At 37.7% G+C, this 16996-nt stretch overlaps 3 protein-coding genes across 4 annotated transcripts; 2 read left to right on the plus strand and 1 right to left on the minus strand.

Moving 5' to 3' along the window:
- Positions 1 to 4761: 4761 nt before the first annotated feature.
- LOC113767972 (lipid phosphate phosphatase 2) lies at positions 4762 to 6711 on the minus strand. The gene is made up of 7 exons (XM_027312180.1): positions 6469 to 6711; positions 6262 to 6349; positions 6053 to 6162; positions 5869 to 5962; positions 5332 to 5520; positions 5180 to 5239; positions 4762 to 4916 (listed from the first exon to the last, which is right to left on the minus strand). Exons 1-7 carry the CDS (start codon positions 6685 to 6687, stop codon positions 4762 to 4764), a joined length of 915 nt encoding a protein of 304 aa, XP_027167981.1. The 5' UTR covers positions 6688 to 6711.
- Positions 6712 to 10236: 3525 nt separating this feature from the next.
- On the plus strand, positions 10237 to 12992 carry LOC113767353. Its single transcript, XM_027311412.1, has 2 exons — positions 10237 to 11426; positions 11930 to 12992. The coding sequence occupies exons 1-2, from the start codon at positions 10237 to 10239 to the stop codon at positions 12777 to 12779; spliced, it is 2040 nt and encodes a 679-aa protein (XP_027167213.1). The 3' UTR covers positions 12780 to 12992.
- A 660-nt stretch (positions 12993 to 13652) lies between these two features.
- On the plus strand, positions 13653 to 16540 carry LOC113768258 (UDP-N-acetylglucosamine--N-acetylmuramyl-(pentapeptide) pyrophosphoryl-undecaprenol N-acetylglucosamine transferase). Of its 2 annotated transcripts, XM_027312535.1 has the most exons (5): positions 13653 to 13781; positions 13884 to 14744; positions 14893 to 15001; positions 15533 to 15668; positions 16051 to 16540. In XM_027312535.1, the coding sequence occupies exons 1-5, from the start codon at positions 13723 to 13725 to the stop codon at positions 16161 to 16163; spliced, it is 1278 nt and encodes a 425-aa protein (XP_027168336.1). In that variant the 5' UTR covers positions 13653 to 13722; the 3' UTR covers positions 16164 to 16540. The 2 variants fall into 2 exon arrangements, with proteins under 2 accessions (XP_027168336.1, XP_027168337.1); XM_027312536.1 differs by lacking the exons at positions 15533 to 15668; positions 16051 to 16540 and adding an exon at positions 15100 to 15524.
- The last annotated feature ends 456 nt before the right edge of the window (positions 16541 to 16996 follow it).

A 16996-nucleotide genomic window follows, 5' to 3' on the forward strand; every position in this document is an offset into this window, starting at 1 on the left:
AAAACAAAATAGAAATTTTAGTTCTGCTACATCTGCCAGTTCTCTGTTGCTCAAAAACTAACAGTTCGTTTGGGAGATGGGAAAAGAAAAGAAAAAGGAAACAGGGAAGGAATAACTTTTCCATGCTTGGATTGCTTGTTTCCGTAGGAAAATATTGTCGTTTTTCGTGATCACATTTCTCTATCACCTTTTTCCCTCACATATATCAAATCGCTACAGTAATTTTTCCATGAAAAATGACGGAAAATGCAATCCAAACACAGAGTTTTTTGGCCTCATTTGTAGGGCTGCTACAGTTGAAAAACCTTTTTATCCACTTGTGAGCTGATTTTGACAGAAAGTTGTAGAAAGTCTACAAATTTAAAAATAAAAAAACAATTGTGTTCTTAAATGAATACTAAATAAAATTTTAATGTCATGTATATCCAAAATCGGTTCATTTCTTTCCTAGACTCCTAAATAACATCAAGATCACTTTCATTCTTTTCTCTCCTCTTCTTTTCTTTCATAATTTCTCATCTTTTTCTTTTATATCCTATACTTCCGAACTACCCATAATAGCCCTTAAATTTTTTATATTTCGGCTTTTTCTAATATAATCCAGCAGCCTTGTTCTTATCAGGGTGGAGAGCAAGAGCTAATTTCCTATACTGTTTCTTTATTGTCTCACCAATCACACCAACCAAGGATCTCATACCAGTCCACTTCTCCATTCACCTTTGTCTCAAAAGCAGCATATATAACAAGTGTCTCCAGAAACTGCGAAAGACTCTCCAGTTCAAGAAGCAGGCTTTCGGCCTTGGAAGCAAATCTCATAGCTCCTCGTATATCATTCTCTGCCAACTTTTGCTCTGCCATTTCTTTCGTCCCTGGCAAATTGCCTCATCTTTGTTACATTCCATATCCACAGGCCAGGAATGAAAGATTTTGTTGGATACAAAAACATGTTACACTCGTAGTTTCACTTCATTTTTTGTTGTATAGCTAAGTTTTTTTTTTTTTTCCCATAGAGGTTACTCCAAAATTCAAATATTTTGTTAAACTACTATTAGGTTGTGAATACTGCTCTGGCACGCGGTGCGCACGATCAAGCGTGACAAAGTATACATTGCTACTTAGAGATCTTTTCATTCTAAACCATGTCCATTGTTATATTATCATCTAGGATTAATATTGTTCTATGAAAATCTCATTCAGCAAAGCTCCTTAGTAAATATTACTCACATACTTTGAAAAAGTTATCTAGCAAGCTTGTTTCTGTCCCCTCAAAATAAAAAATATTGATACATACATGACCCCAAAAAAGGATACTAATCGAGTAAGAATTTTTTTGTAGAGGACACTAGACTTTTATGTTTGTTCCCAAATTACCACTATATTGAGTAAGATTGTGTTGAGGTAATATGGGTAGTTATGACAAGATTGAACTTTATTGCTCTTCTTTATTTTTTTAGAACTTTTTTTGATGGGTTTATAAATTTAGTTTAAAATTACATTACTTCCCTTCATGGAGACTTTAAGTTCAATATTGGATGAAGGTTTTTTTTTTTCATTTTATACCAGAACGGGAAGTATACGTAATTTTTTAAACTTGAAGGATACTGATTGAAATTGTCATAAACCTTAGGGAAGGTTTGTGAAATTATCCCAAACAAAAAACCTTTCTTCGTGTTGGAGTTGAAAATGATGCAAGAGTCATCTTCAGGTTTGTCTTTTAGATGACTAGTGTACATATAACTTTTATAATCTAATTTTGCATTTATAATTTTCTCAAGTAGGAAAAAGTACAAAAGAGAAATTTTAGTTCTGCTATGTTTGCCGAAATAGCTCCGTATAAACTAGCTAATTTTGAAGATGTTTTTCAAAAATTTTACTGTAACAGTGTCTGTTAAAAACTTCTCTATTTGTCAAAAACTTAAATTCCTTAAAAATGTTTATATTTCGGCTTTTTATTTTAATTTAATCCAGCAGCCTTGTTCGTATCAGGGTGGAGAGCAACATCCAATTTCCTATACTGTTTCTTTATTGTCTCATCAAACACACCGACGACCAAGGATCTCATACCCGTCCACTTCTCCGTTCTCTAGAAACTGCGAAAGACACCCTAGTTCAGGGAACAAGGCTTTGAGCCTTGGAAGCAAATCTCATAGCTCCTCGTACATCATTCCCTGCCAACTTTTGCTCTGCCATTTCTTTCCTCCCTGGCAAATTGCCCCTTCTTTTTTACCTTCCATTTTCACAAGGCCAGGAATAAAAGATTTTTCTGGGCACAAAAACACGTTACCCTCGTAGTCTCACTTCATTTTCTGTGGTATTGCAAAGATTTTTTTTTTTTTTTTTTTTGGGGTCATAGAGGTTTACTCCAAAATTCAAATATTTTGTTAAAGTAACATTGCCTTATGAATACTGCTGCGGCACGCGATGCGCACGATTAACTGAAACAAAGTTTACATTTGCACTTACAGATCTTTTCATTCTAAGCCATGTTTATAGTTATATTATCATCCAGGATTAATATTGTTGTATGAAAATCTCATTCAACAAAATTCCTTTGGTAGCTTATTAGGTTGTTGGAGATTATGGATTCAAGATTTGTGTCATCGTTTATCAAGCTCTTGGTTGATTCTATGTGATAGCAAAGTTACAGAAATTAATCTACCCAAAAAAAAAAAAAACCAATAATAGAAATTAAAGGTATTACCTGCTAACTAGAATAAGGTTTACTATAGTCCTACTTTTTTATTCTTCTTCCTGCAGAGACATGTAAGGGTTGGTAATTTGTACTATTTCCGTAACCAATGAGACAAGCCTCAGTCTCTTCTAACATGCTTTCTAGTTTCTACCCGTTCTTGAAGGAAAGGAAACAAGACGCTAGCTAGTTGATGGAGAAACTAAGCCAAATTAAGATAACTTCTGCAGTGTCTACAAAGGGTGCAATGACGTTAATTAGAGGATGGGATTATTACAATCCGAAAAAATGTACAGAATGATGATAGAATAAGTGAGTTCAGATTTTGGACTCTATGAAGTGAATTACATCTACCAAACTCCTCTGATATTTCTTGGAAACTTATTAATCACCTCCTTTTAATCAATCGTGAAGAAAAGAAAAAAAAAAGAAGAGAAAAAAGAGACGACAAAAGTTTTTACATCGTACCTATAACTTGGTTTTCACATAATTAAAGAGTAAATTGATACCATATAACAACAAAAGAAAATTTTCAAAGTAGGTACATGATTATCTTGTGTAGTGGTCCAGGAGGTTTTGATTTAGCGGCTAAAGTTGAGATACCAGAATTTAAACATCTTGGATTCAAATATTTTCTCTCCATTCCTGTTTCTTATATCTCACTCTTCTCCTGTTAGAAAAAAAAAATTAAAACAAATCATATTTATCTAGTGTAGTGAAGAAGTACACGCCTAGCTAGCCTCTGTAAAATCTGCAAGGATGAGATTCTAATGCACCAAAATTTAGTTGTTGCCTTAAACTCAACTGTCGAAAATTTTTCTAACTCTGTTCATTTGTTTTAACCAATACTTTGACTTGTTAATTGGGTATATATTTCATTCTAGACCATAATCCTAGCAAAATCTTAAACCAGGATTTGGATGAATGTTTCTTTGGATATAATCATGAGACAAAATTTCATAGGGATACGGATTTCATCAATTATTGAGATCTTCTTTACTAATTCTAGAGGATGGAGCAATTGTTTTATGCATCAAAAACTAACCCAGGTCCTTGTCCTTTTTGTATTTCAGTAACCAATACTGGGGAATGCATATGCATGCATATGCTTTCTACGGCCAAAATTCTACCCTTTTTCCTTTAGTAAATGAATGTGCTGTTTACCCCCAAAAAAAAAAAAAAAGGCTGCAATTGAAAGTGGTAATGGCAAAGTCTTACTCACCTAACTTGCACGGGTATCATGCATCTGTAGTTTTAGAAAAATTCAATGCCTGAATTTAGCATTAGTGTAACTGGGCTGACACATCTTATCTGAACTTGCCGCATGGCATACAATCATCCCAAGATTTCTTAGCCCAAGTCAAATAGTGGATCTCCTTGATGATGGGCTCCAAGAACTGGAAAGCCGACAAATTGTGAATTTTGATCAAGTTTGATCCTAAGCAATACGTTTCATCTGCTCTTTCAGACAATTTATATGCTCAATATGTTGTGGATGGTTAGATAATTCTCTGCACAATTTACATGTGGCAGTCTTGAAAGCAATGAACATGGCAAAGATACCAGGTGAATCCAGGACAGCAAATTTTGCGGGTACACGGGAAAAAGTTTCTATCGCCGTTTGGATTACTATTTTCTGGAGTTCTTTGTAGAAAGATATATTATAACGATTTAATATACGTGAAATAAAGAAGTAATTGAAAAATGTGTTCATGAAAAAACGTAAAAATTTTTGAGGAAAAATGGCAATCCAAACAAGGTAATTTAATGTGCAACATCCAATGAACCATAAAGAGAATGTAATAATTCAGGATTCATGTCAAATCAAAATTGAATTTAAGCAATATCTGCATAGCTACAGAAAGAGCCCAAAAGTGTGGGATAATTGGCGAAGGGGGATAAGGTTATGTGTGATCTTTGAGGCTGTAGGTTGTACTTGATTCTCTTACGCTTCTGATAACCAGATTGAGATTTTACAAGTACAAACAAAGAATTTGTAGAAGCTATATATTGATAATTCCTATGTAGCAGCCAGGTCTAACATAATATGTACTGAATCTGAGAATTTGCAATCAATATCTCCTTCCATTTTCCATTGCATCTAAATCTTGGCTTCTGGATTCAGGAGTTGCTGTTACGTGGTTTCGCATGTGATCCATTTCTATGTTTGTTGAATTCTTTGAACCATTTTCCTCCAGCAGTCGAAGAAATGTATGAGTAGCCCCCCCTGCATTTTGCAGAAAGAGTAAGAGAATCAAATTACTGAAGAGTTCCTATACAATATTTATTCAGGATCAAAATGGACATTCGAAAAACAGAATTATGGATATTCAAAGTTAATGTACGACTTCGAATGCATGCTTTGTTTTCTGATAAGCTGAACATTTCAATCAACAGGGACCAAATGCTTAACTTATTAGCTGAAGGGATTCAGCTCATATTCTGGAAAAATGACTTTCCCAGAACCACGAGCAAGTTGTTTAAACTCACCATTTATGCCATGTGGAAAGGGGAAGAACTGCAGGTAGCACAAAGAGCAAACTACTGATCCTGCATTTTGCAACAGGTTACTATTAAGAGATCTTTACAGTGCTTGCTCAAGGAAGAACTCTTTCAACTTTCGTTTAGTTAGTTTGACAAACCTATTAAAGCTCCAGCAAATACATCCGTCCAGTGATGCCAATAGTCATCCACACGTGAAATACCAATTAGTGCAGCAACAAGAAGAGGAAGAATGACAAGGCAGAGTTTTGCCACATGCCCCCTCTGATCAAATGCTTTAATTTTCCCGCATAAGTACCATGACAAGAAACCAAGGCCAGCAAAGGACCCTGCATGGGGAAGGTACTTCGATTAGATTATCAGAAGTTAATTAGATGGAAGAAAGAAACATGTGCACAATTACGTTTTGTGTCTGTAGACTCTAGTCAGATGTGACCTTTTACTTAAGGTGGTGACCTGTACCAAAAACACTACAATTACAAACACATTTTCCAAACATATTGTCTACAAATGGTGTCATGAACTGGTGACAAGAAAAGAGCATGTGCTATCTGTTAAAGAGATCAAAAGCAAGAAAGCTTGAATGAGAAATCACAGCTCATTATTGATGAACTGAAGGCAGATTTTTCATATCCAGACTGAAGAATCATCTGATACTGACAGGTATTCTGACTTACATGAAGTATGCCCGCTTGGAAAGCTTTTGTATCCTTCTTTGATAATACTTTGGTCTCCTGAGCACAGCACATCCCCATTTCCCTTCTTAAACACCTAGACATTAACAAGACAATCCATTTAGCAGGTAATACATAAAGACTGGCATAAGCATAAGCCCTTTGCTGAGCAATATATAGTACACACCGGCACTCCATCAGGGAAGCACCTCCAGAAAAAGTCAGGGCGTGGTCGACCAACGGCATCTTTGATGGAATCCGTGATGACTGCAGTTACGAGTATCGAAAATAGAATGCCTGCAATAGGATTGCCCATCAATGACAAAATGAACTACTTTAGATGAGCAAAAACCAAAGAATAATGAAATCTTAGTTTCAGTTAACTGTAAGTATTACCTAATGTAGCATGATGCAAATCATAAACATCCCTTCTGATGAGATAATAGATGAGAAATATTGTGCAGGGGACAATTATTGCAAAAATCTGTTATACAGAGAGCATGATCAGGAACACGACAGGCGATAATATTTCATAGAAAGCTACAAATTCCAAAGGCAGTTTTGCGTAGGCCAAAACAGGATTTGTAGGATTGGCTTACGTACTGGAACTGCCCAAAATGGTATAGTGTCTGGAATTTTCAAGGGGTATTTCAGATCTGTCATCATCTCAGGCCCAACGTAGCGATGAAATGGTTCTATAAGATTTAAGCCAGCATCTATTAGTACCAAGAGCAGGAGAATTATCCAGTCATGCAAGTGGACTCTTGCAACCTTTGTTCCATGGGATTTCAAAGTGTGCCCCCCAAATTGAATTCCTGGCATCTTTACAAGTAATCTGCATCAACAGAATTGAATTGTAAACACTAAAACTTGACAACAAGGAATAAAGCATTCAATTAGCATCTTAGACGTGTAAGAGGGAAGCTAATACAACCATGACAAGAACTCAACTAAATTACAAAGAGGAAGTTCTGGTACTTTGATTTCCATAACAGCCTTGAACAGGAAACTTGAAGCATGAGATGGAAAGTCCAAAATGCACTTCTTAAGAACTAAGAACTGTATGCAATAATGCAAAAGTGCATGTCTTTCCTAGGGGTGAATGGAATGAAAGGACTCTGTGAAGGTTTTAGCATCAAATGTTTATTGCAATACATGGATAACTATGCAGATGCACTTAAACTGTAACAATATCCTTATTGCAGTATTAAAGTCCTTTTTCAACCAGAATGAACTGTGAACCAATTCTAGTGTTTTTCACAATTAAGGCTCAATTGATTTTGTAAACAAGCAAAAACAAGAAGATACGTACAATTTAGTTAACTATATGTAATCACCAACATTATGTCTATATGGTAGAAATGACCTGAGCTGAAACAGCATCAAATTCAAGAAGAATTAGCCCCGTATGACTTCTGAGACAGATGAATGGACGATTTTATTCTTGAAATAAATTTATGCGAGGAGGAATAGCCTCTCATATCCTCAAAGAAATCCAGTAAATCATCAACCAAATCATAAATGCTAAGCATTTCTGCATCTGACATTACTAAAATGAAAGAGGGAATTCGTACTTCACGGAAAACTAATCCAGGGATTGCAGGAGCACGCGAACATGGGGGGACTCCTCGGAATGTGGCTATGAAGAACACATGCAATGACCTGAAATTCAATAACTGAATAGATGAATAAGATTCTCAAAAGGGTTTATGGCATAATTGTTTAAAAGTTGGTTATCCATTGAAATCGGCAACAAGAAGAAAACCTGAATAGGATGCTCGAAAATCTTGTAAATTTCCTAAAAATTTCTTAAAGTGCTGACTTTTGGGGAAAAAAAATTAAGGTAACTTTAGCATATATCATTAATACATCCTTGAAAAATAGTGTAAGCGGAAATAAATTATTGATGCACCTATGATTGTGGCTAGAAGAAAGGATCCAAATCCTGACGTCCAACACATTCCAGAGAGTGTCCAGGATTATTTCTAGTGGGGGAGAGTTTTACGTGCATGTGATACTTGGATGCTGCATGCCAATTAATTAGTACTGCTATATAATAGGAAGCCCCCTAACCTTAAATTCTTTATGCCCATATAGTACTTGAGGAGGTATGCTAGCCTAGCACCCATACTATCTGAAGACAGCATCTAGTCCTGAAGATAAAGAAGAAGATCATTTTAGAATGGCTAAGCATATTGTGTTTGGTAGAACTTACTTGACGTGTCTATTAGGATACATCTGCAGGAATTATGCATATCAAAGGTTGGTATGGTCAATATTTTTTTTTTCACTTTTTGATCTCATAATCCTTGCTACATTTTGCTTTATCCATTTGACAACAAAAAGATATATATCCCATAATTCACTTCATTCTATTTAGTGATAGGAGAAAAGGTGAAAAGGGATAAACAATATACAGCTAATTAATGTCCTCTAGCTACTAGCATGATTTTCAGAGTTTTTACTCGATTGTTTGGTTTAAGCCATAATTAATCACTTGACACAATGGCACCGAACCTATGATCATAGCCCCTTACAGGATACAATGGCTTGTGGTTTACGCAACTATTATTGCAAATGAATTAAACATGCAACCATGAGGTGAAACCTACTAAGTGCATGCAAATATGTATATATTTATTTGGTTAAAAAAAAGTTTAGATTCTTATTAATCGCTTATCAATACAGTTCTCGCCTCGTCGACAGCAGAATTCAAAACACATGAATTTTGTTGAGAAAGTGGCTCAATTGTATACTCCTTTTTTTTTGTGTGTGTGATCAAACTCAGAGAGATTTGAAAGTGTTAACTACCAATGAATGGGCTATAACATCCTTAAAGTACTAGCCCTCAACAATTAAATTTCGGACAAGGGGCACGGACGGTTGCAGGTACAACCGTCTCCAACGGTTTTGGCCATTTTCAATAGCGCGTAACTTTGATTACATACGGCATAACTTTATTTGTACAACGTGTAACTTTAGTACAAAATTTTGCGAGCCCCACACACGGCGTAAAAATCAATGTACAGCTTGTTATTTGAACCGCACAAATTTTTTTGGCCAAATCATGACCTTTTAACTGCTCAGGAACGGTCATCAGAATGACCGTCCCTGCCCCATTTCCTTAAATTTCGAGTTTCACCAAATAGATTGGGATGGTTCCATTGCCCACTGGCTGGCTACTGTGTGCAGTGTTCCCTACAAATCGTTAACTCTCTTGGGATCCACTCTTGACTCAACCATCACAAGTTCGCAAATCTTAAGGAAGCACAAAGCCAGAAGATTTCATAGATTTGAGGATTGCTTTAATTGCCCGCCATTTTACTCACTATTATTCATGCATTTACCATATTTTTAGGTCACCATTCATCTGCATCAATTCATTCTTTTATCATATTTTCTGTTGTACCACACGTGATCCTTTCTCCTAGCGTGTTTTTCTAGCCTATTCTTTCTTGACAGTTGTAAGTTGATCATACAAGTATTATATCAATGTGGGATCCTATATTTCTTTTGCCTAACATGAAGTTTTTTGTTTCGTGTGGATATGCTATTGAGACTTCAGAGAGAGTAAAAAAGAAAATGAACTTTAAACTTCAAAGAAAGGATCACAAAATACGTTTTATGCTACTTGCACTACTCGTGAGAAAGTGGCATATGCATTCTTATCCATGATTGAGAAGTGAAGCAAGATTATCCATCCAATTTCAACTCAAAATCTCCAGAAAATTACACAAGTTTCATAGTTGATCAATATGTGATTTATGTGGATCCAATGGTTTTTTTTTTTTTTTTAACCGAACTTAGAATGGCACACCAGACATTGAGCAAGAAAATTAACAGTAGTTGACACCCAACTTACATTCCTTTCGCTTTGTATACAGACTCACGCACACCCCCCCCCCTCCCCCAACAGAAAAAAAAACCCACAAATTTGTCAGCTTAAGATCAGCTGAACCATGTACATTTTGTTCATTAGTTTGGTGAAATCACTTTTATCGTGCTCGCCATTTCTGTTGTTTAGTAAGTAGTAAATTTTTTGTGCTTTTTAACCAACCCTCGAACAAAGCAAACAAGCTAAGATGTAAACATGGTGTGGACTTTTTTGCTGCGTTAAGTGCTAAGCCTCACTTGCAACTACTAGATGTAAATTTAAATTTACTTTGGATTGTGCAGATAGGCAAGCTGTATCCATTGAGTAATCCAAAAGCACTTTTAGGAGTTGTCAAAAATAGTACAGGACATCAGTAAAAATCAAGCATTCAGGATTCAGCTGGTCCTTGTACATCTTTTACACTAGTGTTCCCCATCTAAAAGGTCACAACCCTTTTTTCTTTTGTGAAAAGCCACCATCCTTTCAACACCAGGCTGATGGATCCACCACCCCATCCTTCCATGATACCTGCATCTATTCAAACTGCTACAACCACCAATAATCACCAGATTCACCAGAACTACCCTGATTCAACGAACTCTTCGCCACGGTCTCAACATATAGATACATGGGATGAACCTCTACCACCAGTTCCGGGTGCCAAATTGCGCCTGATGTGCAGCTATGGAGGTCACATTATTCCTCGTCCTCATGACAAGTCTCTCTGCTATTTAGGTGGTGATACACGCATTGTCGTGGTGGACCGCCATGCCTCTCTCTCAGACTTCCATTCGAGGCTCTCCCAGACACTCCTCAATGGCCGCCAATTCGTTCTCAAGTATCAGCTTCCCAATGAAGACCTGGACTCCCTTGTCTCCATCACTACTGATGAGGACCTGGAAAACATGATAGAAGAGTATGATAGAATAAACTCAGCTTCACCCTTGAAACCTCCTCGCCTTCGCTTATTTCTCTTTGCTGTCAAGCCTGAAACTGCAGCTTCAATGGGATGCCTGCTTGACGATGCAAAGTCTGAAACGTGGTTTGTTGATGCTTTAAATGGTGCTGGTTTGCTTCCTAGAGGACTTTCAGATTCAGCTGCTGTTGATAAGTTGCTGGAACTTGATGAGCCTCGAGTAAACGTGGATTCTGGTACAGTTATAGAGGCTCAAACTTTGACTTCAGGTGGCAACAAGCAAGCGATTAATAACGCCATTCAGGATGTACAATCAACATTTTCTGATTCACCTATGGTTGAAACAACCTCTTCAGTTGAGTCTAGTGTTTCGTCTCCATCAATGTCGAATCTTCCTCCTATTAAGGTTAGGATTGATGAGACAAATGCAAGATTGGGTGGATTGGATGAACAGTTCTCTCAGATGAATGTTGCTTCAAATGCGCAAAAGCAAGATGATCGATCCATTCATATGGGAACTTCACAACCACCTATTCCTATAATCGTTGGTGGGGTTGGGGTGCAGTCTGGAGCTGTTACAGGGGAGAATGTGACTCGCATTATCTCAGATGATGAGAAATCAGATCTTGGAGCACCACCTGGTGGACCCCGGAAACCTCCTCTGCCTTTGCAGTCTGTACCAAGAAAATTTGGAGATGCTTATAATTTGCCATCACCAGATTCGAAGCATGCTGGAGGTTACAACTTGCCTTCACCTGATTCTGTAGCCAGGTAACACAATCTCTATGATGTTCTCTGTTTCTTGAGTACCTTATTTTTTTCGGCTGAACAAGTTCATAGAGGACTAAATAGCCTAAAGGGATTATAGAGGCGGCTCAATCAGACTCACAAGCTCGTCTCCATCACTTTCAAATATAACAGCTGTAGAAAAAGTCTCAACATTTATTAGATCTTTTACCATTTTCTTCCTTATGCCACATTTGCGTCTCGCTTTGTTAAAAGTAGAAATGTAGTTATGTAGCATGTGCTACAGACAATCCTCAAATTAGGGTGAGACCATTCCTTTTAGGAATTGGGACCCAAAATTTGATGGATGGAACAAAGTGACATATACAGGGTTATTTTTTCACAATGGTTTAGGTATTGTTGGAAATGAACCAGAGATTGGAGTTCCTATTTCTATCTGACAAGAAAAATCTGTTGAACTTCAGGATAATTTTCTCTTTCTAGCATGAGACGTTTCATTGACTTACATTAACGATTTCATTTTCCAGTGATTCAAGCATTGCATCTTCTGCCTCTCTTTCCAAACACACAATTTACCAGGACCCTGCTTCCTCTGCAACCAGAGAGAATAGAATTCCTTCTTCTGGGGTTGATCACCAGAGTAATATTACGGATCCAAGCCCTCTATTTCAAATGCAGCAAGTTCAAGAGACAATGGTTCTGCCACCCTCGCAGCAAAACCAGCTCCAACAACAGTTCATTCAAACCAGTGCACATTATATCCAGCATGCTGCAACGGGTCAAGTGCCAGTCTCATCTTACTATCCCGTTTATGCACCCCCACCGCAACAGGCAATTCATCAACAAATTGATCAGCAGTATCCAGTGTACTTGCTGCCTGTTACTCAAACCCAACCTTACAACCTAGCAGTGCAGTCCAATATAGTTGATGCAACATCAGTAGCCGCAGCCCGACCACCAACACCAACTCCAAGCTATGTTCCTTCCACTGCTTACAAGGAAATTGCTCCACAAATTTACCCTGCAAAAACAATTACAACAAAGCCTGAAGTGCCAGCCAATTTATACAGAACAGCTGGTACTGCAACCCCAACATTAGTTCAAGTTCCTGCCAACCAGTTTCAGCAACAATACTATAGCCTTTCTCAAATGCCTCCTCCATCACAGTCCATTCCAGGTGTTTCTGCATCTGTTACAAATTATGGCTATGAATATGCTCACCCAACACATGATCAGGCATACTATGCTCAACATCCAACTGCAACACTACCTCAGTACCAAACAATTTCCCCAGCTGCAGCAATAATGTTATCACAGACTTCTACTCAATTGGCTACAGACGACACCTCACAACAAATAAGTAGCACACAATTATAGATCGAACGAGGATTCGATTGAGGTGCTCCACTTATTCAGGCTCTGATTGGACAGTTTCTTTGCAGGCAATGTGGTAATTTGGATTGGGAGTTGTGGGCTGTTTTGGCATTTTGGATGTGGTTGCAATAGGATTGTGTCTTTCATGTGTCAGGTGGTGGTGAATGTGGCTGCTAAATTATTGTCTAATTACGTATTTGTCCTTCATAATCATTTGTGCCCTTATGGTTCAGTTGGTGGATTATAAAATAATAATTAATGGTGGGATAATGGGTACTAGCCTGGTATATTGTTTACTTTTTATGTACTCTTGTTTGCTGTTGGTTTCAATTAGCATCAGACTCCAAGTTTTCTAATTTAACGATTCGCTCTGCGTTTCTTCGGACATCTGGCACTTATTGTTGAGTTTTAATTTTTGCATTTGTTCTTGATTGTTGTTTTATGAGACTAGTATTTTACTGTTAAGTTGGGCTGTGTTTGAAGAGAGTCCTCCTCAACAGGAATGAGAGTAGCACCAATTAAACCAGATCCGTTTGGGACCGTAGCATACGTTAACAAAAGAACCTCTTACTGCATTTACTTCACATGTACGACGAACACATGTTATGTTATTGTCTGACTATTCCAGTTCCAATTTCCACACTCCCAATGAGGACGTGATGCAAAAGAAAGCTCATCAAGTATAAACAACATTTTTTTTTTTTGTTGGGGTACGATGTATAAAGTATAAACAACATCTAAACTTGTACTTGGGGACCCATCCATGACTAAAATCCTAAGAAAGCATGGACTTTTGTAGTTTTTGAGTTCTGTCCTCGTGATGATATAAATTGGAATCTAGTAACATCTGGATTTTAATCCTTGGAAGTATCAAGAGCAACCCCTGCAAACTGAAAGTGAAAGATGTTTCACACACTAGTTCACCTTCAATTTCACACACTGTAAAATGGCAACCATTTCCTACTCTTTTTCCACTCCTAAGCTCTCAACGCTCCACTATTCCAGGCAAGCTCTGGTCTTTCTGAAAGTGCCAAGTTCACCATAACAGATACTTAAAAGCTTCAAATCAAGGTAAACTAACCGTTTTTTCCTTTTCTTCTTAAGCAGGAATTTCAAGACCAACAGCTGTCTTTCTCTCAATCAACCTAGTGCAAAAACCACCAATGCCTCAGCAGCGGCAGCCGCCTCAGAAACTCTCAAAGTTGCATTCGCCGCCGGTGGGACCGGAGGCCACATATCCCCCGCTGTGGCAATTGCAGATGAGCTTAAAAACCAAAACCCTGACATCCAAATCCTCTTCATAGGCACCCCAACCGGGATGGAAAGCGCCGCCGTCCCCTTCGCCGGCTACCCATTTGTCGCCATCCCGGCAGCCCCTTTAGCCCGCCCTTTAATCTCTGTTCACAACATCTTCATCCTTCCTTTCCTTCTGACAAAATCCCTCGTCAAAAGCTTCCAAACCCTTCAAGAGTTCAGCCCACAAATAGTAATCGGCACTGGTGGCTATGTTTCTTTCCCCATTTGCCTTGCTGCAGCAATGAAAGGTTTAAAATTGGTAATACAAGAGCAAAATTCAGTTCCTGGAATTGCAAATTGGGTGCTTTCTTTATTTGCTGAGAGAGTTTTTGTAGCATTTAATTCTAGTGTGGACTGTTTTTGGCAAAGGAATAAGTGTATAGTCTGTGGGAATCCAGTGAGGTTTTCTTTGAGCAAGAATGTGGTGAAGGCTGATGCAAGAAAGCATTTTTTCCCTAAGGCAGTTGAGGGTATAGGGAAGGGACAAGGGAAGGTAGTTTTGGTTCTTGGAGGATCTTTGGGTGCCAGTGCGATCAATATTGCATTGTTGAATTCTTATTATGAGATGTTGAATCAGCGTGAGGATTTATTCATCATTTGGCAAACTGGGGTGGAATCATTTGATGAAATGGAAAGTCTTGTCAAGAACCATCCTAGACTGATTCTGAAGTCGTGAGTTTTTGTTTCTCTCGAATGCTTTCTTGTTTTCTTATTTATTCTTATTTGCTTGGATTACGGTTAGTCCTTACATCGTTTTAGGGCTAATGTTCTCTGTTTCTCGTTATTTTTTTGGATTCTGATTAGCTTTTGTATTGTGAAGGTTCTTGCATTCTATGCATTTGGCATATGCTGCAGCAGACCTAATCATATCAAGGGCTGGGGCAATGACTTGTTCTGAGATTTTGGCAACCGGAAAACCTTGTATTCTGGTATTAAAGAATTCTTAGTTGTCTGATATGTATCAAATGTGGTTAGTTGATTTAGTTAAATGATTCATCGTGCCAAACTATGATTTCGTGGTTGCCAGGTTTCCAACCCTGAGAATTTTGATGCCACTAGGTTGCAGCTTTGGTTCCCTTCACCTCACACACCCCTCTCCTCTGGACCCAAAGATATTCCCCCTACTTCTTGAATAACCTTAGAGAAGACACATGATTTCTTCTGATAGTACTATCCTTCCATTCGAGGACAACTATTGCATGCTCATGACGATTAGCAAAACGTTGCAAAGTCTTTGATAGGTTTCTCTGACTGCAGAAGTTAAGCTCTGCAATTTGTATTGATAACTAAATACTCCTTCATTGCTAATCATAATAGAAGAATTTCATGGGAATTTCATTGCTGATCTATAAGCTGTAGTTGTGGTATTTACATTATTAGATACTTAGAAAAACAACTATCCATACAAACTCTATTGGTGAGTTCAACCATGATTGTTAACCATCTTTTGAGTTTTGTAGATACCATCACCCAACGTTGATGAAGGGCATCAGCTTAAAAATGCATTTTTGATGGCTGATTTAGCTGGTTCAAGAGTTATAACAGAAGATGAACTTGACTCAACAACCCTCAGAACTGCCGTTGAAGAAATTCTAGGTATAATCAGTTTACCACCCTGTAAGATCCTTGCTACAGTAGTTCAGAAGAAAAAATGTGAGTTATTTCACTCATGCAGTTGTTTTGATGGCTCTGACATATTTATGCTTCTCCTTCTGTCTTTTGAAGGTCATGTATGCGCAATCTATCAGAAAATCAGAACGTAGTTATTTTATCTAGTGTCTGCTCCTGTATATTTTTGTATATATTCGTCCAAATGCAGCTGTGTTCTTGCCAAAGAGAACCCTTAGTATAGTCCTAGCATATTTGTTCAGTAGCAATATTCCTTTGTGGACTGAATATCTTTGCTTCCATAGTGATCCATTTCCTTACTCCAACAGTGCTATACCACTGAATAGTGTACATACTTCGATATATGCAGACAATGAGAGCTTGATGGTAGAGATGTCTCAGAGGGCTCTCCAGGCTGCAAAGCCAAATGCCTCCATTGAAATTGCTCAATACATTCTTTCTGTTGTCAGTTCATCAAAGTGAACAAAATGAAGGTGAATCTGTGAAGGATGTGAAATTTAATGTTCAACAGTTCTGACAGAATCAAGGTGTGTCGACTTCAGAGACTGCCATTTCTTTTGACCATTTAAAGTGATTAAGGATTCTCGAACCAATCAGATAGGTATCTCACTGGAGGTCAGAAGATTTGTCCCGAAGACTGATCTGCAAGTCTAAGTTTTGAGATGGTTGTTGAGTATTCCTGTTCGGTGAGACTCCTTGCTGTTGCTGGGCTCAATCTACCAATTTAGACACATTAGCAAAATTGTGGATCTTGCTTTGATGTTTTTCTTTTTCTTACCACGATGAGAGATACGTATACAGGAAGAATTTATTAATCATTTCAACTGATTCGTTTCTTATCATGCTTGGTTTTGTCCTGATTGACATTTTGCTTTAACTTCATGATTATTTTATTACATTGTATCTAATCATTGCTTTAACAACATAATACCTTTTTAATCATGGCTAATTAATTTGTGTGCATTGGATTAGATCCCAAAACTGGCAGCACTTCCAAAAGAAGAGAATTTAGAGGACTAACGAGAAAAAACCAGGTACAATGTATGAAAATTGAGTATATAATGAAGTATGGGTGGACGTGTTTGAGCTTTTCGACAAAGGAGGTCATAAGCCAAGAAGTTATTCAACAAGTTTCGTCCACCAAATGTACTAGGACACAATTGCTATAGAACTTGCCCCTATTCCACCTCCTACCAACAAACTGAAACAATTGACTACTTGATGATGCCTGTTTCAGTCTCCAGCCATAGTGAAGAACTTATTAATTGTTTCAATTACTATGGATCATTAACCTA

Source organism: Coffea eugenioides, chromosome 4 (assembly GCF_003713205.1).
Source record: "Coffea eugenioides isolate CCC68of chromosome 4, Ceug_1.0, whole genome shotgun sequence".
Lineage (NCBI taxonomy): Eukaryota > Viridiplantae > Streptophyta > Magnoliopsida > Gentianales > Rubiaceae > Coffea > Coffea eugenioides.